Source organism: Rhodamnia argentea, chromosome 3, assembly GCF_020921035.1.
Source record: "Rhodamnia argentea isolate NSW1041297 chromosome 3, ASM2092103v1, whole genome shotgun sequence".
NCBI classification, from domain to species: Eukaryota; Viridiplantae; Streptophyta; class Magnoliopsida; order Myrtales; family Myrtaceae; genus Rhodamnia; species Rhodamnia argentea.
Genome location: NC_063152.1, coordinates 18377395 through 18403062, shown reverse-complemented (window position 1 = coordinate 18403062; position 25668 = coordinate 18377395). Strand labels below are relative to the sequence as shown.

The window sequence follows — 25668 nt, the reverse complement described above, 5'->3', positions numbered from 1 at the left end:
AGCATGACTTATTGAGAGTTCTTGTAGCTGAGAGAGGGAACTGAAATCGGTTGGAGGCGAGGTGATATTTCCAACGTCCAGGGTCAACTCCCTCAGAGCGTGTAGTCTCACAAGCCAGTCTATGTTGTTGGGTTCTTGAACTGGTGTTCCCTCTATAGAGAGATCAACCAAATTGGTTAGGTTTGAGAAGTCGGGGAATGTGGTCAGCGAGTTTGATGAAATGCACAACTCCGTTAGACTCTGAGGAAGTTCCGGCAGCTGTTGAATTGAACAACACTCCACTAAAACAAGTTCGTCGAGATTTGTAAGTTGATTGATGGTTGCCGGCAATCCACTAAATCTGCTACCCTGTAAGTATAGAATTTCCAACGAGGATAGTGCCCCAATCTCACTTGGAATTTCCCTCTCCAGAGCAAAATCGGCGTACAACTCTACCAGATTTTCCAACTTTCCTATGGTTTTCGGAAGTTCCCTTATGCGGCTCCCACTCAGACGTAGTGTCTTCAACTTTTTCAGATTTCCAATACAATCAGGTAATATCCTGATTTTTGAATTCGCCATACCCAACTCGACCAATGATCGGAGCTCCCCAATCGAGTCTGGTAGCTTTTCTAAATTGTGACGTGGGAGCTTAAAAATTCTCAAACTTTCTAGGTTTCCGATGGAATTGGGTAATTCACTAATGCTCGTATCATTGACATCCAGCTTAAGTAGTGATTCCAATTGTCCAATAGAGTCGGGAAGCTTTCGAAGTTTTCGGCATTTCAAGATTAGATGCTTCAGCTTCACCAAATTACCAATCGAGTGAGGCAATATTGTGAGTCTCTGAGAATCTATTCTTAGCTCCGTCAAAGATTTTAGACCGCCGATGGACTTTGGTATTGACTTAATAGCTTCACACTCTATTTCCAGGTAATCAAGATGATGTAGATTGCCGATGGACTCATCAATCCTTCTTAGTTGACGGCATCTAAGAATCAATCTCTCCAGTCGCGAGATTGCAGATAACTCAGGTGTCTTTGTAAGGGATGGACAATACTCGAGTTGGAGGACTTTCAACTGTTCTGATACCTATAAAGCAATTGAGTTGAAACTCGGGAAAAAAAAGAAAGAAAGAGTAAAAGTAAAGCAAAAGTATGGCATGAGATCATACCATCATTTGACACCATCCTCCCCAGTCTTCAGTGATGTTACTCCTAGAAAGCCTGAGAATCACTAGGTTCTCCAACCCAAAGTTTGTAGCTTGAAATTCCAAAGGGCAATTGCTCCAAGAGAGCCATCTTAACTCTGAGAAAATATTTTTAAAGTCTCCTTCGAAGTTTCCGCCGTCCAATTGAAGGAACCTAAGGTTGACCATCCTCTCAAATTCCTCGGGTTTAAATATGTGCGCCGCATGAGATTCAGGTGTGCCAAGATTGAGCGCCACTGTGTTTTCATTCCCCTGGAAGATAAAGGCAGCAATCAGTGAGTGCACGTGTCATTTTGACTCGAAGATAGACTAAAAATTTGTTGACGCTAATGGATGGACTAGAAAACATTTAGAGGTAAAGGTCACCTCTTTTCTCTGCACTGCACGGAAGGCATCCTCGGGAGACCACAATCTACTACCCCTTTGTTGGAGTTCGCCCCTTTTGGAGTGGACGATATCCCTTCCGAGATCTCTAAGTAGGTCGTGCATCCATAGTTTATCATTTTCGATGACCTTTATCAAAGACATACGTATGAGGATCTTGATTTCGGTTTCGGTGGAATACCCAAAAAATGCATCCCAATATTTAATTGCAGTTATTTTCTCTTGATTGATGAAGAAACATGCAATATCAAGATAAATTTGTTGTTGAGGAGGGTCCAATGCCTCGTAACTTATGATCAACTTCTTCTTGACATCCTCGTTTAACACCTGCTTTAACTTCTGTAGAACATGATCCCATCTACTTCGGGTTTTCCCACGAAGTGTGGAACCTATGACATCGAGAGCCAATGGAAGCCTTCCAAGTGCATTGACTAGCTTTTCTGAGATATCCACGAAATCAGGTGGCGGCTTGGCATGACCAAAGGCACGCTCACAGAAAAGTTGAAGAGCATCATCATGATTCATCTCCACCATTTCGTAGAATGAGAAATTTCCATGATGTGACTCTAGTATGCTGTCATCGTCACATTCAGCTTTCAAGAAGTCAATATTCCTCGTCGTTACGACAATTCTACTTCCTCCACCAAACCAGTTGGGCTCGTCTGCAAGTTTCTTGATTTCGTTCGGCTTGTCAATGTCATCAAGAACAATCAAGACTTTCTTGCGACGAAATCTCGTCTTGATCATGTCATCCACTTGAGCATCGGAGAGATGTGTGCATCTAAGATCGAGAATGTCGGATAACAATTTCTTTTGTAAGTCTAATATATCATTCGTCCGAACATCTTTAAGAAAGCAGCAACCATCCTGAAATTTAGGGGAGATTTGCCTGAAGATAGCCTCGGCCAGTGTCGTCTTTCCGATGCCACCCATACCATGAATCACGATATACCGTACATCAACAGCTCCTAGATCTAACCACTTCATAATCTCATCCATCCGATCCTTGATTCCCACCAAATGATCAGGCACGTCCGGCAGTCTTGTCTGTAACAAACTAGAAACCTCTTCCACCATGAGCTCCGTAAGTTTATGCAGGCTGCCAAATACGTAAGATACAATCACCTAACATTGAAAAACCACATATATGGAAACCGCGCATGCATTACGTGGCACTAGAAGGTTATCAACATATTCAAAGTAATTTTCTTTGAAAGCAACCAACATAGAAAAAGCGATCATCAAGCTGTGAGCCGTTTGAAAACCCAAAAGGCAGAAAATCAGTTTTTTTTTTTTCAAAAGAGGAGGAGGAGGGACCTTATTTGCTGTCGAAAGCTATCAAGGTTCTTTGGTCCAGTGAATGATGGGAAAAGGTTATTTCTTGACTTAGGGCCTAATTGGCCTTCGACTAGCAGTCACTCCGGCATATTGTCACCTAACTAGGGCCACGCGCAGTTGGATTTGAACAGGTTGGGAGCCTCCCTTTCATTTCAGAAGAAAATTATTAATTCAATTTTTAAATCTATTACGTGGATGCCAATTCGATGCCGGGAAATAGCATAATAGCAAAAAAATGATGAACAAGAGTACTAGCAGCATTTTTATTAACATACCCGGGGAATAGCATACTAGCAAAAAATGAGGAACACTTTCTAGAATAAATATGAACCCTAATTTAAGTTACAAACAAACAATTCCCGCATAAGTTACAACTAATTCTAGGTTACGAATTTTTATTGGGATACAACTAGAAATTAGTTCATACGACACTCATGTTAGAGTTAGTAATTCGGTACAAAACTTGGTAATTTTGAAATGTGGAGTAAATAACATGGTAAGTATTACACAGGTGGTTGCCATGGACCTATTCATGGCCCCAGATCTAAATTAATGCCATGGACCTATTCATGGCCCCAGATCTAAATTAACTTAAAATTGACCTAAGGGACTTCTAGATCGTTGTAATTATGGTCAGAGAAATCTAGGAACCTCTAGAAAATGGATAAGTAAATTTAGCTATTCTATTTATATTTAGATATGCAGGTTTTTCTATAAACCCTGGTGGTTACTCTCTGTCTGCTTACATCCTTCTCCATTAAACCTTACTGTTTCTGTCCTTCTCACTGTATCCTTCAACGATCATTACAGAAAGGTTGGACAGAAGCAAACCGACTCTAGTTATTTAGGTAAGACATTCATAGGAACAAGGTCTCGAAAATGAAAAAAATAAAATAAAGTCCATGGAAAAAGCTGAGAATACCCGTGATCTTTGAGATTCTTTCCCATAATTCTGCCAACCTCTCTTAAAGCCTCCTCCCACTGCTTTACTAAATCCTCCCGGGAGTCGCTCTTGTGGTTTTGGAGGGCTTCCTGATATAAATCGGTCTTAAGCTTGACATCATCCGCATCCACGTCAAAGAAGATAGGGAGGATCGCTTTCCGCTCGCCGTCCACCGATCTTCTCGTGCAAGCCACCATTTGAGCGAGCTCACGGAGGCATGACTTACTCGAAGCGTAGCCTTTGGAGAAAATTGGGATGTAAATTTTGGAGTTGTCGATCCCACGTGAGAGGCCACCTCCGATCCTTTCACCGAATAGGAGCACCTGGTCATCTTTGAAGACACGGATCCCTGCGCGGTCCATGGCATTGTAGAGAGAATCCGCTATGGTTAAGCGGGAGTCAGGTCCTCTGAAGCTGAGGAACACGTCGTAGGCCCCGGATCTACCACCATGGCTACTGCTTGTCGAAGCTTCCATCGCCGTCTCTTCTCCCCCCCTCTTTCTCTTCATTTTGAGAGGACGATGGAGGGATCAATCTCTAAATTGAGTCCGCCCCGTGACCTGGGGAAATCTGAGTCTGATCCTTGTGGCAACTTGACAAAAAAGCAACAGAGTGAGATCACTCGCTTACTCCCGCTGTGTTCGGCTGGAAGTCACCTGCAGCCTTCCTTCATAAGTGAAAAAGACCATTCAGACTTGCACAAAATAGGAGGCTAAGTCGAGGAATTAATTGGACAACTTTCTATACTTTCCACTTACCATTACTATCTCACGGCTACTGCTTGTCGTCTCCATCTCTTTCCCCTCCCTCTTTCTCTTCGTTCTGTGAGGAGAATGGAGAGATTGATCTCTGGATTGAGTCCACCAAGTGACTGGAGAAGTCTTGAGGCTGATCCTTATAACAACTTGAGTAAGAAAGCGACAGAGTGAGATCGCTCGCTCACTTTCGCTGCGTTTGCCTGGAAGTCACCTACGTCCTTCCTTCACAAATCGCTTACTTTCGCTGCGTTTGCCTGGAAGTCACCTGCGGCCTTCCTTCACAAATAGGAGGCTAAGCTGAGGAAATAATTGATCAAAGTCTTGGAATGGGAGGAGGTCGTCTTGGAGACAATACTTTTTCCACATGCCATTACTTTGCCATCATGCTCCACTTGCTTGGAAGTTACCTGGGGCCTTCCTTTGTATTGGAAAAAGTACCATCCAGACTTAGCACCGAAGAGGCGGCTAAGTTTGAGGGAATAATTGGTCAAAGTCTTCGAAGACGAGAAGGTCGTCTCGGAAATATATCTTACAACTTCTTATATTTTCCACTCACCATTACTTTGTTATTATGTTCCATTTGCTGGCAAGTCACCTGCGGCCTTCCTTGATAACTTTTGGAAGAATTACACCGACAAATTCAATTAATATATTCGATGCACGACTGCAGGATTATCCGGGATTATCGTTGAATCATCAGCATGTCCTCAGCGAATCTACAAGCCACACTGGTCAGAATCTAATCACAAGCAAAAAATATTCATGTTCCACGATGTATTGCTTGTTTGTCTATTTTTGTAAGAGAGAGGGAGAGAGAGAGAAGGAAAACGTACATAAGTTTTGTATGTTTCTATTGTTATCTATTCTAAAGTACCCATTCAAATCTTATCTACAGGCTTTCAAACAACACCTCTTCGTGGAGATCTCTCAAACACACCCCATCAATGGACACAATATAACATCTCCCACTATGACATGATGGACTTGATAATCCTCTGTCAAGAATGGGGAAAGTTGTCAAAAAATTTCTAAACCTATTGCACTTTGCCAATTCTATCCTAAATTGTTAGGATACACATATGAATTGTATTAGAAAAGTCTCACATCGGATAATTGGGTGATGTTGAGTTATCAATCTATTCTATTTAGCCCATAACTCATTGGCTTAAACCTTTCGTTAAATGTGGGTCCAACTAAATATGTTAACAAGCTCGAACTTGGGCTCTCTCTTGGCAATCTCCTAGGATCAAGGTATAGGATTTCTGCTGTGCGCTCCGCACATAAATCTTTTAACTTTGTCAATTCAGTCCTAAATATTTTGCATTTGTGCCAATTCAATCCTAGACCTTTTTTTGTGCCAATTCGGTTCTAAACCACTTGCATTTATACCAATTCAGTCCATTCAGCCAACTTTGACTGGACGACGCTGATGTGGATAATTTTTATTATATTTTTTCAAATTAATTTTTATTTTTTCTTTTTTTTTCCCTTTTTTTCTCTCTTTTTTTTTAACAGTCGGTCACCACCACTAGGCCAACGTGGTCGACCTCGAATGTTATTATTGGTGGGGCCGAGCCTCGCCGATGCCAGGTGAGGCCAGCTATGGCAATGCACAACCTCGCGCAGATCTAACCTGGGGGAGATCGGCCCAGCCATGACTCGCCCTTGACAATTTTCCTTGTCGATTCAATCTCTTCACAGGTAATGTTGTCATGAACAGAGGCGAATAGGATGATCCAACTCCATTGTAAGAAGATTCCGGCTAGTAGCTTGTGACGTTAAATCTCGACTAAAAGATGAGAAACGGCTAGAGGAGAGAATGACTAGAGAGATTTGCTGGCAAAATCCCACGCATCCTCTCCAGAAATTTTTGGGAATACGACAATTATAAGGAAGACTTTGTGTTTATTTTATATTTACGAAGATGCTTGAGAATAGTAGGTGCGTTTCACTCCAACCTTCTAGAAAATCCTTAGAGCCCGACAAGGCATATGCTCTGTGCTTTCCTGGTAAATTTACCGTCTTTTCTCTTCTTTTGGTCCATAATGCATTCATTGAAGAAGACGACTTGCAAATGAAGAGAACTGCAGGGAGGTAGACCGAACAGGGGACCAGCGGCCCCAGTTCCAGGAATGGACACGGGAGGCTTCACGTTCACGGCAACAGGGCGTAGAGAAGAGCATATGCTCTTCTTTATGCCTCCCGTTCGAAGAAAACAGACGATTTGCAGCGTGTTTGTCAACGTTATTCAATGAAATATCAATTCATTAAATAACAAGTACAGTACATATTCATTATGTAATGATCCTCAATAATGTTACATATCATATTCTATGCACCTAGAGATGTCATGTGGGTCAAGAACACAACTCTAGAGACAGCCTTAGTGGATGGATAAAAGAATCGATATTCCATAGTGGCTTTCAAGTATCTCAGAATCCTCTTCACTGCTTTCTAGTGTACTTTACCAGTTTGACTAATAACGACTCACTAATCCCATGGCATGACAAATATCGGGCCCAGCACACATCATAGCATATAGCTAACTCCCGACTACACTAGAGTCAAGAACAGTTTTCATTTCTTTCTTTTCTTATAGAGTCTTAGGACACATTTCAAAGCTCAAGCATTCACCTTGCATGATCGGGGTATCAAAGGGATCACAATACTACACATAGAAATGTTCAAGAATCTTTTTAATGTAAGACCTTTGAGATAGAGTAAGAAGGTTCCCTGAAAGATTTCTTTCTATTTTAACTCCCAATATATAAGTAGTTTCTTCCGTGTCGTTCATTTCAAAATAAGAGGACAACTATTTTTTTTATAGTGATAATAAACCCTTATCATTCCCAGCTAATAGTGAAATCGAGCACGAGGCAGAATCTGTGAACTTGTGGCCGAGATGGAGCCCACCAGATATGGGATTGCCGAACAAAACATACTCCTTTTTGTCTGTCTTTAATCGAACCCTGGGTTATAATCCAATTCTATATCTCTAATCGCCCGAAGCCAGATCAATCCGCTTAGCGAAAAATACAAACTGTTTGGATATTTGAATTTCTCTTCAAAAAAAAAAAAAAAAAAATTGGCCGGAGCAACACGCAACTTCGAACAGCAATAGCGAATTTATTAGTCACCATGATTATAGAAGTAAAAACTCTATCATTATGTCCCGAAAGGGAACATAAATTCTTAGTTAGGCCAGGAGAAGTAAAACTCCCGCTGCCCAACGACCAACTGGAAAACCCCGTTGCTAGTGAACTTCCAATTGCAGTCCTCGAAGCACGAGTCCCTTCGCTGGGCGTACGCTGCGAAGTGGAGCACGTCGGCCCCCGGCATGCTCCCGTTGCACAGCAACTGAGTGTCATGGCTTGGGTTCTCGCTGAACTTCCACTCGTACGAGCCGCTGTCCGCGATGGCCTGTTCGCCCATGTCCGTCGATAGGTCGAGCACCTTGAGGGACTTGCCATCGTCCAATTGGTTGATGGTGTGAGGTTAACAAGAGGATGAGGTTGAGCTTCTTGACGACGGAGGTGTTCAAGATTTTGGGACTCGACTGTGATATTTGGTTTTGCGATAGAAATCATTGAGCGTGACTTTTGTTGAGGCAATTGCGGGGAAGAAGGTGATCGTGAACATGGAAAGAGAGTAAATAACTTGCCCTGAGAGAAGGAAACGAGTGGGATTTGTTTCCAAAGTCTCTTACATGTAGGAAGGAATCACCTTATAAAGAAAATAGAAAATTATCTAAAAAAAATTGAATTTATTGTACTTTAGCTACCTTAATCATAAACCTTTCAGTTGTGTCAATTCAGCTATAATATTTTCAAGTCTTGCCAATTGAATCCATCAAACTAACTTTGATCGAAAATTGCTAACGTGGACTAACACCGCTTGTCTTACACCATCCGTCCTACATGGCATGGCCAGCACTAATGTAAATATTTCTAATAATTCTCGAGTGCTTACTATTGACTTGCCTTGCCCACTGTTTTCTAAGAAACTCACGGTTACTAAATGCATCAATATAATATGCAAGTACGTAATCTTCTTAAATATCTCTAATATATACTAAATCGTAATTGATAATAGTTCATACATTGTTATTGTTTCTGTAGTTGCTTTCTGCAAATTCTATTTTATTTAATGTTAGCTCAATCATAAAAGAGATGCTATGAAAAAACAAAATCTTCTACTGATCTTTTATCTAGTAATTATAATTAAATTTGTTCTAAAAAAGTTGAATAATATATTTCCTATTTACGTACGGTGGAATAGTTCGATAACTTCACAAAGTCGATTGATTTTACTCGTAACAAATTTCGGAAAGCTGCCTTCCAAGCAAAGAAACAAGAAATTCTCATGACGCAGCTTATACTTGTGAAGTTGAGCACATTAGTATTACTCTCTTTTTAAAGTCGATTTTCTTCGGGGAGGAAGCACACCGCCCTCATTAAATATAGTCAGTCAACTCGTATTTTCAACCCTCTAAATGTCCATTTGCAAAGAAAGTGGGAAAGATCGCAAAAGACTTCCATTTTGTTTATAGAAGTCGACTGAACTTTGGAAATTTCATTTTTATTACCCGGGCGCACCAACGTGAAGACCTGTCTATCTGAAGACCCGAGAGTACTGTGCAAGCCCCATAAATAGGTCAAGTTCAAAACTTTTCCCCGTGTAAGTGGCCATAGCCAGAGCAACTTGTACGCAATTGATAGTATTCAAATGGGTGGCCTCTAGTCTCCAAGCTGAAATTCCTCGACACCGCAATTAACCGCGCCAACCTTGGCGGTTGGCTCGAAGTTTCAATATTGTAGTTTGCGTTTTACCAAATAACCTGTCAATAGACAATAGTGGTCAAAATAACCAATAAAACGAGAGACATTAGGTGAGAAATGTGGATGTAATTGATGACTAATAAATAACTGCCAGCGTCCACACCGGTGATTTCCAACTAAAATTGGCCGGATTGATTTAATTGGGATAATTAAAAGATTTAAGATTGTACTAGCACAAGTACAATAGAAATCTATAGAACAAACATTGGAGGGGATGTCTTTTGTGCATGCGGCGGCGGAAGCTTTTGGTCTATCTTAATTATGTGATTTCTTTGGGTAATTCACTTGCTAGCTTTAGTTCTGTATAACTAATGTATTTACCCATACTTTTTATAGGTTTCGTCCATCGAAATTCACTGAGAAATTTGTATTTACTAAAATTTTGATGGAGAAATTATGATGATAATTAGTAATTGTGAAATTTAGTAAATGAGATGATGAATGAAGAAAAAGTAGAAATATAATGGGAAAAACATGTAAGTTGCTATTGAAGTATCGTGATTTAATTGTCTTACAGATACTATAAATATGTCTCGGTCACCAAAGACATTTTGCATTGTGACATCACATTAAGTGTTAAAATATATGTCTCGAGTTTGAGTTCGAACGAAATCCGACGATGTATTGTGTGGATGCTCCAGCACGTGAAAGAAAGAAAAAAAGATTGGCACATATATTTGCCGGTGGATATGTGTTCACGTGAAAGGATGAGAAAAGGGAAAAGTGCAATCATTGACTTTGGCCAAATAATGAGGATATTTGGTTCAAAGTGGACTCCTTGAAGACAACGACAAAGAAGAAAAGATATGCTTTCTTGGTTGTTGAAAAAGTTGCATGCAGGAGTAAGAAAGTCCAAGTTTGAGACTTTGTTGTCCCTATCTTCACGGTGGAAATCTGCACACTCTTTGGTGGTGGGTTTAATATAAAATGCTCCTCAAGCTTCCTTTAGAGATGACTTGAAAGAGAGTCCTGAAGCGCCATTCTTTGAGTGCTTGGCAAGGGTTTCATTCGTGGGTTTTGTTCGTGGAATTACATCAAGAATTCAAGTGTCGAAGCCGATTAAATCTTGAGGTTAGATTTGTGTTAATTCCTTTGCGAGAATATCGCTAGGAATTGGGGGCTAAACACTGTGTGCGTTCTTGGATGTAATTGGGGTTTGGAAAACACTGAGAGTGTTTGAGTTACTCGAGTGTGGTTACGTAATCTCCGTGTATCGCTCGTTCTATAGTGGAATTCGTTGCTACTCTTCCCGTGGACGTAGGTCTCTACGACCGAACCACGTATATCCGGTGTCCGATTTATTTTCTTGTTCTGTCTATTTATTGTTCGATCGCTTGTTCCGCGCAACAATTGGTATCAGAGCCAGACTTATCGAGTTGAAGTGAATCGATGGCGACGGAAGAAGTAAAAGTGAAAATCGACGGATTTGAGGGGAAGGACTTTGGTTTCTGGAAGATGCAGATTGAAGACTATCTATATCGGATGAAGCTGCACTTGCCCCTATTTGGGGAGAAACCAGAGACGATGAAGCAAGCCGATTGGGAATTGCTGGATAGACGAGCGTTGGGTGTTATTCGGGCGACGTTGGCTCGTAACGTCGCGTTTAATATCGTCAAAGAGAAGACCACTGCGGGTTTGATGAAAGCCCCGTCGGATATGTACGAGAAGCCCTCTGCGATCAACAAGGTCTATTTGATGCGGCGTCTGTTTAATTTAAAGATGAGCGAAGGTGCGTCGATTACTAATCATATCAATGAATTCAATGTGATCGTTAGTCAATTGAGTTCGATTGATATTGACTTTGAAGATGAGGTATGTGCTTTGATTCTATTATCCTCATTGCCTGATAGCTGGAATACTACAGTTATCGATGTTAGTAATTCCTCCGGGTCAACAAGTTTGACGTTTGATGGTATTCGAGATTTGATTCTAAGTGAGGACATCCGTAGAAGAGAATCTGGCGAATATGTATCTACTGCTTTAGTAGGTGAAAATAGAGGAAGAACCGATACTCGTGGTAGTAGAAGTAGTATGAACTCGAATAGACGCAGTCGATCTAGGACCGGTGGTGCTGTCTGTTGGAATTGTGGCAAGAGAGGGCATCTTAGAAGGAATTGCTTAAAGCTGAAAAACGAAACGGGTAAGGGAATTAGAGTTGAATCTACAGATGATGTTGCAGGTGTAGCAGAAAATTCTGATGGTGTCGATAGTGTCTTGTCATCATTTGAGAATTCGTCATTTGACGGATGGATTATGGATTCTGGTTGTTCTTTTCATGCTACACCAAATAGAAACTGGTTTGCTACTTATCGGTGCACAGATAGTAGTAAAGTGCGGTTGGGGAACAACGCTGAATGCGATGTTGTGGGTGTTGGTGATGTTAAAATCAGAATGCATGATGGTATTGTGAGGACATTGACCGAAGTAAGATACGTTCCAGAATTGAAAAAGAACTTAATTTCCTTGGGTGCCCTAGATTCAGCTGGATGCAGGTATTCTTCACAAGGTGGAGTTATGAAGATTGTTCGAGGTGCCCTGGTGATAATGAAAGGAATCAAGCACGGTGGCCCGTATGAACTTCAAGGTGAGACATTGACGGGTTTCGCTCCGGAGACGTCGACATCCGTTCGAGAGTCTAACGACCGCTCGAGGAAGACACGGGTGAGTGTGTCGAAGCACAAGTTTGATGCTGTTGTCGGGAATACGCGGTCGAGAGCTTTGATCGAGGTGGAGACTGCTAAGTCGATCAAGCATGTGCGAACCGACAGTAGCATGGAGTTTTGCTCAAAGCTGGTAAATAAATTCTGCATGATGAAGGGCATAGTGAAACACCACACGAGTGCCGGTAGACCACAACGGTTTGCGGAATTGATGAGCAGAACATTACTAGAGATGACCCGAAAAATGATCTCTAGTGCTGGTATGGCTAGAAGAGTTCTAGCGGATGCGCTTAGTATGGTGAGCTACCTGGTGAACAGATCTCCATCGATTGCGATTGGATTTCGGACTCCCGAAGAAGTGTGGTCGGGTAACGTTGCTGATTATTCTAATTTTAGAATGTTTAATTGCCCGTGTTATTATCGAGTAAGTGATGGTAAGCTCGATGTGAGGGCAAGGTGCATATTCCATGGCTATGCACGAGGTGAGCGGGGCTATCGGTTGTGGTGCTCGAATATAAATTCATCCTTTTGCAACAGAAAAGTTACCTTTGACGAGTCTCCGGTGCTTCGGGGTAGGAGTGTTTGTGGCAGTATAAATACGGATCCGAACGGTGTTCGGCTTGAGGTGGAGTTGCAACCAGAAACTCCCGAGGTAGCGAGTACTAGCGTGATAAACGACACAGATGGTGCTTGTAGCGAGGTGGAGCCCGTAGAGCCAACGGTTGCTATAACTGGCGATATTGATAAGGTACGTGTTCGATCTCCCGACATATATGAATGCAACGGTGGTTTTGCTTTATCTGCGATTAAGGAGCTTGTGTCAGAATGTCCTTGTAGAGCAGTTAAAGGTGCATGTTCGGTTGGTATTCTGATGAGGTCCACGATTACGGCGAAGTTCAAGCGCGGCTTGGACTTGGATGATATCTCTGGCGGTTGAGCCCATTGGGGCTGTTAGGAGAGTAGCAGATGATGTTCGGATTATAGAGAAGCGATTGAGACTTGGCTCAAACGTCGAGCCAAGGTGGAGATTGTTAAAATATATGTCTCGAGTTTGAGTTCGAACGAAATCCGACGATGTATTGTGTGGATGCTCCAGCACGTGAAAGAAAGAAAAAAAGATTGGCACATATATTTGCCGGTGGATATGTGTTCACGTGAAAGGATGAGAAAAGGGAAAAGTGCAATCATTGACTTTGGCCAAATAATGAGGATATTTGGTTCAAAGTGGACTCCTTGAAGACAACGACAAAGAAGAAAAGATATGCTTTCTTGGTTGTTGAAAAAGTTGCATGCAGGAGTAAGAAAGTCCAAGTTTGAGACTTTGTTGTCCCTATCTTCACGGTGGAAATCTGCACACTCTTTGGTGGTGGGTTTAATATAAAATGCTCCTCAAGCTTCCTTTAGAGATGACTTGAAAGAGAGTCCTGAAGCGCCATTCTTTGAGTGCTTGGCAAGGGTTTCATTCGTGGGTTTTGTTCGTGGAATTACATCAAGAATTCAAGTGTCGAAGCCGATTAAATCTTGAGGTTAGATTTGTGTTAATTCCTTTGCGAGAATATCGCTAGGAATTGGGGGCTAAACACTGTGTGCGTTCTTGGATGTAATTGGGGTTTGGGAAACACCGAGAGTGTTTGAGTTACTCGAGTGTGGTTACGTAATCTCCGTGTATCGCTCGTTCTATAGTGGAATTCGTTGCTACTCTTCCCGTGGACGTAGGTCTCTACGACCGAACCACGTATATCCGGTGTCCGATTTATTTTCTTGTTCTGTCTATTTATTGTTCGATCGCTTGTTCCGCGCAACATTAAGTACTATTGATAATTGTACATACTCTCCCCACTACATAACAGGAAGGTTTGTGTCCCACTGACCCTCTCTATCGGAGAATAGAGTTATAAATACAGAACCGGTTTTTCCTATATGTGCTGGTTAACCGGGTCCATCATATCCCACGCGTGCCTCTTATAATGATAGACTTAGATTATCCAATTAAATTCAATAAATTAGCGTTGAAGAAAATCATGGATGCAATTTAACAGAACACCTTTCCATTGTGTTAATGACATAATGCCACGTACAAAGTAGAAATCTAACCAAAAAAATAAGAAAGTACAAATAATTTTCGTCCTTTGATAATAATTTAATTAACCAGAAAATTTCACTAGATATAGTGTTGCGAATTTGATTGTAGTAACATATATGGATGTCATCATGGCACGGACTTCGTAACCAGACTATACCCAGCATTGCTCTAATGTAATAGAAATCTCCCAAATCCATGAGCCTTTTGAGGGTCTAAAATAAAGGTAAGATCTGCCAACAAGAGACCCACCCAATTACGGCACTAAGTCACCTGATCCAAAAACACTTGCAGACATGTATTCCACAGTGGAGCTCAGGCAGGCCCATGTTTTTCCCCGAATTCAAATTCAAATTGGTCCTTATTAAACATACATAGTCAAGGTGAAACGAGGGAAAATAGATGGACCAAATATTAACTCAAAACTAGCGCACCACATAAAAAAAGTCTGGTTCTCAATCAAAATCGTCTGCATGACGAGCGTTTTGTAATGCAATATATCACATTAAATCTAACTAAAATCACTCTGTCGTCAGGGTCCAACCATTGCGGCGATAAAGCAAAACATAATCCATTCACCTAGCTGAAAAATGGGGAGATCAACGGCGTACTTCCATCCAAGAGCAGACATTTTGCTACCATGATTTGAGTTGAAAATACATTTTAAGAGAGTCTTTGGCCGGAGCACCAACCTGACGAGCTTAAGTACACTACAAGTGCCAAAACTTGTGTACGACGCTTATTTAAGAGTCAAAACTTTCAAAACAATCACTGAAGTATCAAAATTTTTAAAATACTATCACTTCAGTGCCAAAACTTTCAAAATGATCACTTAATTCACCTCTCAAGGGCTGTTTCCTTCTAGTGTTCTTTAGCCCAGCTTGATGGATTCTCTTTCGGTGAACATCGCAATTATACGCATGAGCAATCATAACCTGCCAAAACATAATTCACCTCTCAAGGGCTGTTTCCTCCCCTCAAAAAAAGAAAATTTCCAGGGGCCACCAATATAATGGCCATGATATTAACTAAAGAGTATGGCCCTACAGCCGAATCTTTTCAAAAGTTCACAAGAGTGCGATATCACCACACTCCAGGTCGTCACAAATTAGCATGTCTTTGCAATTTATAGCCCGATGCCAGTTACAAAAAATCACAGCAGCAGTAGTTCAACAACAACAATCCTACCCACAACTGACATAGTAAACAGCTTGAATCAAACATGGATCTCCAAGCTGAAAAAAAATTTCTGACTTCCCTGCGTGATTGTTACTTGGTCCCTTAAGAATTGTAGATCAGCAACAAGGACTTCTGAACTTGCTCTAGCATTTTCTGAGTTCTTTTGTAGAAGATGCGTGGCCTGCAACATAAATTACGCAATAAATAAGATACTTGACATCATTATTGGAGACAAAGGGACATTGCTTAGACTCAAGTACGACCTCGTCACACGAATACTCCAACAGGAAAATTGCTTAATCTCGCCCCATGTCGGTTTCTAATAGGAGGAAAGGAGAAAAGACAATCGAATATTTCACATCATGTCAGCCGCACCAAAAGCAGTTCCTAGTGTGGCAAGAATTAAATTAGTGTATCCTCCACTTCCACAGTAAAGATAAAGAGAAGTGATATGATCAGCTAAGAGAGCATCGAGGAGCAAGAAGAATATTCTAAGATAACAAGATTACAGAAAATTTTTTGTTAACCTCACCCATGAAAGATGACTGATAGACTGTCGAGGATTCCAGATGAAGAGCAGAAACTGCGAAGGAAAAAATTGGTGGATTCTAAGACAGCGCAAAGAACCCCAGGGGATATAATGAGAAAGAGCTCCTGGTTGGAAACATATGATTTGGTTACGTCATCCCTCAACAATCAACAGCATGTGTCACGCCCCGACTCTCGAGCCCGCGACATCCCTACCAAATCGCCACGAGGTCACGAAGGATAACGTCCCAGGCGCGTTATCGACCTTTCAACTATATACGCATGCGAAAACGGTTTACTCCCAGACAACATATAAACAAATAGGGATAGCATAGTAGGAGATACATACCAAGGCAGATAATCAAAAGGTAACATATACAATCACCAGACAGCATATGAGTCTTAACCCCTCTGAGCTACAGAAATATATACAACCCCATACTTCGGGGCAGCTCACTAAGACCTCAAAAGGTTATCGGGTCAGATAAGGTTAACTTCTCATCTACTCCAAAAGACTACTCTCATAACCTGGCCTTGGTATCCGCAAAGCTCCATCACTTGGGACCCGAAAGTGGTTTCCACAACGGGGTGAGATATAAATCTTAGTGAATCAAGCCTAAGCTCGGTTAGGACACCGATTCGCCTATAACATCCGAACCACGAGGATTATATAAACCACGATATAAATATATATCCAGCAATTATACCACAAGGCAATAATCATCCACATGCACACTTACCGGTCTTCAGCCACACATAATGCAATGCTTAACTCAACTCAACAATCACATCGGACGATCAACCGAACACGCATCACACTCACAAGTATGCACCGTACACTACACAAGTCCATTTATTAACGATGATCATGCCCTTGGCGCCACAATGATGAGGATCCACGCGATTGGCGTGATCGACTCTCACAATTAATGCGATCCCACACTCTTTCGGCGGGACCGGGCTACGTTCCTTTTCCCTCTCGGCAACGGCTACTACAAGCGGTGTATCTAGTGCACCCTGCACGGCACGGCAAGTAGGCATCCCTACACGGGGCTTTGGTCCATCACAAGCTGCGACCGGCATCCGATAATCCCTTAAAACCGTACGTACCATACGGGGCATGAATTATCGTGCTTCTAGCAAGTCATGTGGTTCCATAAAAATGGTACGGTGTGTACTATGTGTACAGTACGAACTTGCCAGGAAAACCCATCATCATTCCTTCATATGACCCATACAGCACACCCGACACATCAATCAATTTATTCTCTTTGATTTAAGCCGGATGCTCACACAAACGTGCTCAAAGACTCGGCCCCAAGGCCATTTTCATGCTAAAATATGTTTTTGATCTTGCACACGGTCATATGCATATGCAGACTACCGAATAGACACCGCAAAGATACACGAAACAATTAATTCCCAAGCGGACGCCAATTCACTCAACGAGCATCCAGGATACTCAAATCAACATTTCAACGTGGCAATCCGCCCAAATAAATTCATCAATTCAACACGAATAAACCAATTCGATTAGGCCACATAAGGGCTCAATTTCGTGCCGCAGTCATTAATTAGCCAGTTTGATTTAAAATCGCCAATCGATCGCTCGTCCTTAACCTATCGCTCGCTCGCGATCAAATCACAACATACAGTCAAGTTTGCCTAACATCAATTAGCCACAGACAATTCTAATTTAATTGATTGTGGCCATTTACCCTAAACCGGGTTTCTAACTAATCCGACCATAATCAAATCTATCTAAATTCCTTACCGACTAGCTAACTAATCCTAGGCGCAATTAGCGCCCTAACCAAGGATTAGGGTCAACTCACCAAAAACGGTGGTCGAGGTCGGGTCGGGCACGATTTTTGAGACCGGGGCCGAAAATCACTATTCACGCGGAAAACACTGTTCACGCCGGAAATAGTGTTCACCGCGCAGCACTGTTCCGGAGACACTGTTCACGGCCGAAAATAGTGACAAGTTCGGCTGTGAAATCGCTGCAAACGGTAGCAGCTCAGCGATTGGAGGTCCGGCGAGCGACGGAAGCTGAAAAATAGAACCGACAGAGGTAAAAACAGGGGAAACCGGGCTGAATTTGGGGGAAAAACGATCTCGCGGGCTGAGGCGAGGCTAGGGAAGGCTGGGGGACTCACCTACAGGTCGAGGACGACCTTCGGGACCAGCTGGGGGCGGCGGATGGCGGCCGGAAGCGGCCGAACAGCAGCGGTGCAGAAACCGGTGCAGAAACAGAGGAAAACAAGCAGAACATGGGAGGCTGTCCGGGGCTCAAATCGAGCTCTATGAGCGGCGATCGGCTTCCGAAAACTTCGTGAGACAACTAGAGGTGGAGGATGATGGTTTGGGGTGGTCGGCGGCCAGTGGGTACGACGGAATCGCGGCGGAGGACGGCGAACAGCAAATCGACGCAAAACAGGGCAAGAGGACTGAGCAGGCTGTTCCGGGGCTGTTCGCGACTTCCGGGGCGGCGCGTGGCGGTGGGATGGTGTCTGGAGGTCGAGGGGAAGATGGTGTGGTGGTGGGTGGTGGTCGGAAGGGGCTCAGGACGGCCGGAGCAACTCGGGCACTCCTCGGACGCAAAACAGAGCAGTCCGGCGCCGGGGCTGTTCTGGGCTTTCCAGCGGGTCTGCGGCGGCCGGAGGTGGAGGCGGTGAGGTGACGGAGGAGGTTGGTGGTCGGAGGAAGTGGCTGGAGGTGGTGGTGGCGCAAAACAGCCAAGGGAGGAGGAGTTGCACACGGTGGGGGGCTGTTCTCGCGCAAAACAGAGGAGGGAGAGAGAGCAACGGGAGAGAGAGAGAAGAGGGAGGAGAGAGAGAGGTCACGTGGGCTGCTGAAGATTTGACCAAATTTGACTGAAAGTGGGGCCCACACATCTCATCCAATTAATGATTTTTGTCTCACATGAATAATATCCAAGGACGGTTTCGTAATTTGATAAATCGGGACTGATTGGATTTTTGGCTCAACCGATTGGGAATAAAATGTGGATTTTCACGGGCTAGGTTCGGTCCGGGAAAAGCTTAGGCGCGAGGATTAAAGATTCTAAGTCGCGGTGACCACGATTTCGAGACCCAATCGAAATCGAACGATATTTCGGGAATTGTTCAAAATTCGTCACGTACGCCCTTTCGATCCGAAATTTTATACTGACAAAAGTTCAATAATAATCCTTTTTATTGAACTCGGTCTCTGTACCGAGGGCCTAATTTCCAGGGCGTCACAGCATGAGTCCGACAGACAAACATTGGTTAAGCATCAAATAAGCTAGTGAATAAACAAGTGGGTATTTGTGGTCGAATAAAATGGTGAAGTAACTGTCGCACCAAGTTGCACCAATTTGAATTGTTTGATCAATTCAAATCTTGGATTTTCATATTGAGAGGGATATCACACCTTTGTTTATGTACCTTCAGAGGGTTAAAGGTTGTAGCCTCTTTGATGGAGAAAACTCCAGTGCAAAGAACGATGGAGGCAGCACATGAGGAAACTTTGTCTATGGCAGAAATATCGGTAGAATTCACCGCTTTTGCAGAGACTGGCAACCAAAAGAGAATGAGATTGCCAAATTTTCACTTCTCTTACACGAGATAGCTGGTAAACAAGAGACAGGGACGGACTCTATCCAAAGTAGGCTTGCTTTTGAAGCGACCAACTTCAGAAGAGAGTCTGTTATAACTGGCTTTTTCCCAAGCTTATAACTCTCTCTGCTCGCAGCTGTGCATCGGAAAGCATATCCTGAAGAACCGTGGATTATGATTAGATTAGGAGCTATAGCGTCCAAGTCCACATCCCTGACCAAAGCAAGCTGCATAAGGGCATTGAAACAGGCACTTAGCAAAGCTTCGATTGACTCTGTTTCTAACTACCCTTTTCTTTTTATTTAACAATTGTCTGCCCATATGAAATCTTTCTGATGCATCTTTCAATCTGTACAACCTGTTTCGGACTATGTCAGAGATAAAATGCTAAAAGCAAGCACTGGCAGATGGATGGAAGTCTTTACACCTACCAAGTCTCAGAAGTGCAGCAAAAAAAGTCCTGATATAAATGAGAAATCGCATGCTTTATGTCACAGGACTGAAACAATCAGCATTCGGTGATGCTGTTGTAGAGGCTCAAGACCAGCTTAATATACTATTGTAAGCTACTTCAGCAACTCGAAAGTAATTCATGAAATTCCAACATCTTTGATGCATATGTAGTTGATCCAATACTAGGTATCCAACGTTAAACAGTTCCAAATCAAGGAAAAGTCCTGTCTAGCATTTTATAGTCTGCCTTGAAGGTTAATATAGTCTCCAATGTTTGTCGAAGCACTCATAATGACCATGCAATTTTCAATTGCAGTTCACAGGTAGTGTGATATTGGAAGAGAGTAATTTTTGTTACCATGCAATATGAAATAATTACCTTGTTTCCACAAACACAAACATACCAGTTAAAACTTCAACACCATCTGATACAGTAAAAAACTGCACCAATGAATAGCATAACACTAGTGAGTCGTACAATTAAATGTTTTTCACATGACCACCTTATAAGTGTTATTGGATGCGAGACTTGATTAACGACGCGGTCGGTAACCCCTGCATTATCATGCCACCTCTTTGGAGTAACGGAAGCAAATTCGTCGAAAAAGTGAAGGCAAGGTGCTGCAGCTGCTGCCTTTGAGAACATATCCGTAAAATGTAATTTTCTAATTGCCGTTACTCTCAAAACTCATCAACGGTTTTAGCCCGGCCACTTCAGTGGTTATGGGAGGATCCCAGTTGCTGTTGTTGAAAATAATATATTTAGAACACCTTGGCTGCAGTGGGAACTCTATTAATGCATACCGAAGCAACAATAGAAAGCACAAAATTGTGAAATGTCTAGACATAACAAAGATTAATAGAAGATTGCACAATGTAATTCAATCAACATCAGTGTGGTTGAAAAGAAGACTCTTACAGCTTGCTTAGAAGTTCCAATGTACTTATTCAACAGCTCAGCCCTTTCACTGATATGGATTGAAGAGAACAATCTGCTGTTGCAGCACCAACAATGTGCATCTTGCCAAAGCCCAGACTTCCATGTAAAAGGAACATTTGACCATGGCCTTAGACGAGCTTGCGCAAAAACATTTCATCAGCAAAGGTAAGAATGATAGACACGCAGATCAATTAGGTTTATTTAACAAGTTAACATTAACCACATATTTAGCACAGAGAGAGAGAGAGAGGTGAGGAAAGGTGTAACGAGTCACCAGAAAGAATAAATAAAAGCTACAGCTCAGATACAACCAATGCAGTAAAATAAGCTCTCTTGAACAAAATCCAGGCATAATCTCGGTCACTCACAAGAATGCATCAGGGAAACAATGGTAGAAACTATTACACCTGAAGACATTTCAGCATGAATAGTTGATAGCATTCCAGGACTCTGCATAAATAAATGAAGAAAGCTAATAACTATTGCTGGAGAAACATAACTTCAAGAATGGGAATAGTTGAAAACCGCAACTATAACCGTTAGCATCAAATGGTGGAGTAATGCTGACGAACTACATTCCCCGAACACTGGCAAAACTACAACAGTGTTTCTTCACCGGGCGTTCAGAAACTCTTGGTCAAATCAACAAATGAAAAGGCAGCACCTAGTACATCAAGCCTAGAAGACAACAACTGTACAATGCTCGAACATAATAAGGCACACACGAACTACATGCCCCGAACTCAGAGAGACAAAAAAAATCCACCAAGAAAACTCTTGCAGTATCTCTTCCACATCGCATAAAGGGGGAAGCAGAAGGCCGCGGGTATGCAGCGGCAGACACTTCCTCAGAGCTGCTTCTACAGGCTCTTGGGGCAGCATTTGAACTGCAACCGACTGATCGCCGGTCCTTGTAAGTACACCCAGTGCCCTTCGATTCCTGAAGCTGCTCCAGGGACGTCACCATTTCGTCCATGGTGGGCCTTGCCCGGGCTTCTATGGCTATGCACTGAAATGTGAGGAACGCCGCCTTTTGGGCTTGATCCATGGAGCACTGACCCTCGAGACGGGAATCAATGACGAGGAATATTCTTCGCTTGTTTGTGAGGTATGGCTTCTCTGGAGCTGCAGGAAACAAAGATGATACAAAAGGGAGCAACACAGGTCGCTGCATTTGCCCTACAATAATTCACCGATGAGTCAAGACTCAAGAGTCATCAAATTCCCAGACCTGTATCAAAACAGCAAAGGAAAAAGGAAAAGACATGTCAACAGCAGACCAAATAAGAATAACAAGAATGTAAATGCCTATCATCTGGAAAATTGCAACATCTACCCTAACTGTGTTTGGTAATTTATAATGGGCGGGAAACGAATGAATAGCAAACAAACAGAGAAGAAAAGTGTAATTTGACTCTCCTTTGGAGATGAACATTAAAGAGAAATGATGCAGATGAAAATTGACTTATTTTGTAAACCGTACCTGACATCATCTAATTGGCAAACTCATATCATCGATCGACTATCTTTGCCAATTAGATGATACATACCTTATCCATCTTTGTTGAACCACGGGCAGTTCTCTACGTCGAGTTTACAAGATTCTGGTACACCCAACACGTGCTCTAGTGATTCACACCTCCAAAATTCCATTAAGAAGTTTCCTATTGACAATTGCAGGACCAAGACACATGTCAGTGACTCACCTAAATCTCCTAATTAAGGAAGGTATTGGCAAACTCATATCATCGACTATCCTTGCCAATTAGATGATACATACCTTATCCATCTCTCTTGAACCTCAGACAGCCAATTACTTCGAGTTTACAAGATTCTGGCACAGCCAAGACGCGCTCCAGTGATTCACAACTCCGGAGGTCCAATCGTTTCAGATTTCGTAAATTAGACAGATCTAAGCTTTTGATGGAATTGCAGTCCCTGATACGCAACTCCTGCAATGATTTCAGTTCTCCCAAATCCTGAATCTCAGCAAGCTGAGGCAATCGTTCCAGGATCAAACACCGGATCTCCTTCAGACAAGGCGGAGCGGTCAGCGTCTTGAGCAATGGACGGTCGAGCATCCTCGATTCATTGAATTTCCGTTGCTTTCCAGGCAACACCTCTGTGAGCGAATATCCCCCAATAGACAGCGATGACAAATTCTCCAAGTTGGAAAAGAGTGACCAATCTATCGCTGACTGGACATCCTCTAACATCAAAGTTCGAAGGCTGGATGGAAGCCTGGTAAGAGATCGGGAGTCAGCATAACTTATTTGGAGTTCTTGTAGCTGAGAGAGGGAACTGAAATCGGCTGGAGGCCAGGTTCCTTTTCCAACGCGCAGGGTCAAAGACCTCAGGGCACTTAGTCTCAGAAGCCCCTCTATGTTGGGTTCTTCCACTGAACTTCCGACTATAAGTAGACTAACTAAATTGGTTAGGTTTGAGAAGTCGGGGATTGTGGTCATTGACTTCGATGACATTTTTAACGACGTAAGACTCTTAGGAAGCTCCGGCAGCCGATGAATTGAATGACAGCCCTCTAAATCAAGTTCTTGGAGATTTGTAAGCTGATTGATGGTTGCCGGCAACCCACCAAATTCGCCACCCGATAAGTCTAGAATTTTCAACGAGGATAGTGCCCCAATCTCACTTGGAATTTCCCTCTTCAGAGCACGCTGGGCCCGCAACTCTACTAGATTTTCCAACATTCCTATGGTTTTCGGAAGTTTACTTATGTCGCTACGACACAGACGTAGTAACTTCAACTTTTTCAGATTTCCAATACAATCAGGTAATATCCAGATACTTGACTCCGTCATGTCCAACTCGACCAATGATTGGAGCCTCCCAATCGAGTCTGGTAGCTCTTGTAAAATGTAATATGGGAGCATAAAAATTCTCAACCTTTCTAGGTTTCCAATGGAATTGGGTAATTCTCTAATTCTCGTATAATTGACATCCAGTTTAAGTAGTGACTCCAATTGTCCAATAGAGTCGGGAAGCTCTTGAAGTTCTCGGCATTTCAAGATTAGATGCTTCAGCTTCACTAAATTACCAATCGAGTAAGGCAACACCGAGAGTCTCCAAGAATCTATTCTTAGCTCCGTCAATAATTTTAGACCACCGATGGACTCTGGTATTGACTCAATAGCTTCACACTTTATTTCTAGGTAATCAAGATGCTGTAGATTGCCAATGGACTCATCAATCTCTGTTGGCCGAGAGCATCTAAGAATCAATCTCTCCGGTCTCGAGATTGCGGAGAACTCGAGTGTCTTTGTAAGGGATGGACAATCTATGAGTTCTAGGACTTTCAATTGTTTTGATACCTATAAAGCAATTGAGTTGAAACTTAGAAAAAAGGAAGAGTAAAAGTAAAGCAAAAGTATGTCGTGAGATCATACCATGATTTGACGCCATCCTCCCCAGTCTTCGATAATGTTACTCCCTCAAAGCTTGAGAACCGCTAGGTTCTCCAACCCAAAGTTTGTAGCTTGAAATTCGAAAGGGCAATTGCTCCAAGAGAGCCATCTTAACTCCGAGAAAATATTTTTGAAGTCTCCTTCGAAGTTTCCATGGTCCAATTGAACGAACGTAAGGTTGACCATCCTCGTAAATTCCTCGTGTTTAAATATGTGCGCCACATAAGGTTCGGGTGTGCCAAGATTGAGTGCTACTACGTTTTCATTTCCCTGGAAGATAAAAGCAACAACCAATGAGTGCACGTGTCAATTTGACTTGAAATTAGATTTAAAAGGTAGTGACACTAATGGATGGACTGGAAAACATTTAGAGAAAAAGATTACCGTTTTTCTTTGCACTACACGGAAGGCATCCCTGGGACACCACAATCTGCTATCCATTAGATGGATTTTGCGGCTTTCAAGGTGGACGATATCCCTTCCAAGGTCTCTAAGTTGGTCATGCATGCATAATTTATTGTGGTCGATCTTTATCAGAGACTTATATGTGAGGATCTTGACATCGATTTCGGAAGCATACCCATAAACCGCGTCCCAATATTTAATTGCTGTTGTTTTCTCTTGATTAATGAAGAGACATGCTATATCAAGATAAATTTGTTGTTGATAATACTCCAATGCTTCGTAACTTATCATCAACTTGTTCTTGACTTCTAGATTCATCACCTTCTTTAACTTGTGTAAGACTTTTTCCCATGTACTTGGGTCTTCTCCACGGAGTGTGGAACCTACCACATCAAGAGCCAACGGAAGTCCTCCAAGTGCATCGATTAGCTTATCGGTAATGTCCAAGTAATCAGGTGGAGGCTTGGCACGACCCAAGGCACGTTCACAAAAAAGTTGAAGAGCACCAACCCGATTCATCTCCGGCATAGGGTAGAATGAAAAATGTCCATTATCTGAGGCTGGGTCATTGTCATCTTCGCCTTTCTTTACCAAGAATTCAACATTCCTTGTTGTCACGATGATTCTACTACCCCCACCAAACCAGTTGGGCTCGCCAGCAAGTCTCATGATTTGGTCCCGGTTGTCGATGTCATCAAGAACAATCAAGACTTTCTTCCTATGTAACTCTGTCTTGATCAGGTCATCCACTCTAGCATCGGAGAGATGTGTGAGTCTAAGATCGAGAATGTCTGATAACAATTTCTTTTGTAAGTCCAATATATCATGAGTCCGAACATCTTTAAGAAAGCAGCAACGATCCTGAAATTCAGAGGAGATTTGCCTGAAGATGACATCAGCTAGTGTTGTCTTTCCGATGCCACCCATACCATGAATCACGATATACCGT

The 25668-nt window shown here is 42.5% G+C and overlaps 4 protein-coding genes across 4 annotated transcripts in view; all 4 read right to left on the bottom strand.

Annotated features, from left to right (window-relative positions):
- Positions 1 to 8: 8 nt before the first annotated feature.
- Positions 9 to 25668, bottom strand: part of LOC115733176 (disease resistance protein RPV1-like) — a 27613-nt gene continuing 1953 nt past the window's right edge. The window contains exons 2-7 of the mRNA XM_048275609.1: positions 3834 to 4334; positions 1556 to 2672; positions 1154 to 1441; positions 932 to 1071; positions 116 to 862; positions 9 to 27 (exon numbers count right to left, since the gene is read on the bottom strand). Coding sequence (XP_048131566.1) covers positions 9 to 27; positions 116 to 862; positions 932 to 1071; positions 1154 to 1441; positions 1556 to 2672; positions 3834 to 4330 — 2808 coding nt within the window. The 5' untranslated portion in view covers positions 4331 to 4334. The remainder of the gene's footprint in view (positions 28 to 115; positions 863 to 931; positions 1072 to 1153; positions 1442 to 1555; positions 2673 to 3833; positions 4335 to 25668) is intronic.
- LOC125314209 overlaps positions 19557 to 25668 on the bottom strand; it is a 24514-nt gene continuing 18402 nt past the window's right edge. The window contains exons 2-5 of the mRNA XM_048275831.1: positions 21430 to 21462; positions 21261 to 21342; positions 20872 to 21029; positions 19557 to 19656 (exon numbers count right to left, since the gene is read on the bottom strand). Of these exons, the coding sequence (XP_048131788.1) occupies positions 19591 to 19656; positions 20872 to 21029; positions 21261 to 21342; positions 21430 to 21438 (315 nt within the window). The 5' untranslated portion in view covers positions 21439 to 21462 and the 3' untranslated portion in view covers positions 19557 to 19590. The remainder of the gene's footprint in view (positions 19657 to 20871; positions 21030 to 21260; positions 21343 to 21429; positions 21463 to 25668) is intronic.
- LOC115732622 (disease resistance protein RPV1-like) overlaps positions 22008 to 25668 on the bottom strand; it is a 50938-nt gene continuing 47277 nt past the window's right edge. The window contains exons 8-11 of the mRNA XM_048275823.1: positions 23011 to 23579; positions 22770 to 22974; positions 22444 to 22539; positions 22008 to 22125 (exon numbers count right to left, since the gene is read on the bottom strand). Coding sequence (XP_048131780.1) covers positions 22444 to 22539; positions 22770 to 22974; positions 23011 to 23579 — 870 coding nt within the window. The 3' untranslated portion in view covers positions 22008 to 22125. The remainder of the gene's footprint in view (positions 22126 to 22443; positions 22540 to 22769; positions 22975 to 23010; positions 23580 to 25668) is intronic.
- The window catches only part of LOC115731775 (disease resistance protein L6-like), a 47610-nt gene continuing 47279 nt past the window's right edge, over positions 25338 to 25668 (bottom strand). Inside the window, exon 3 of the mRNA XM_048275827.1 lies at positions 25338 to 25468. Within this exon, the coding sequence (XP_048131784.1) occupies positions 25462 to 25468 (7 nt within the window). The 3' untranslated portion in view covers positions 25338 to 25461. The remainder of the gene's footprint in view (positions 25469 to 25668) is intronic.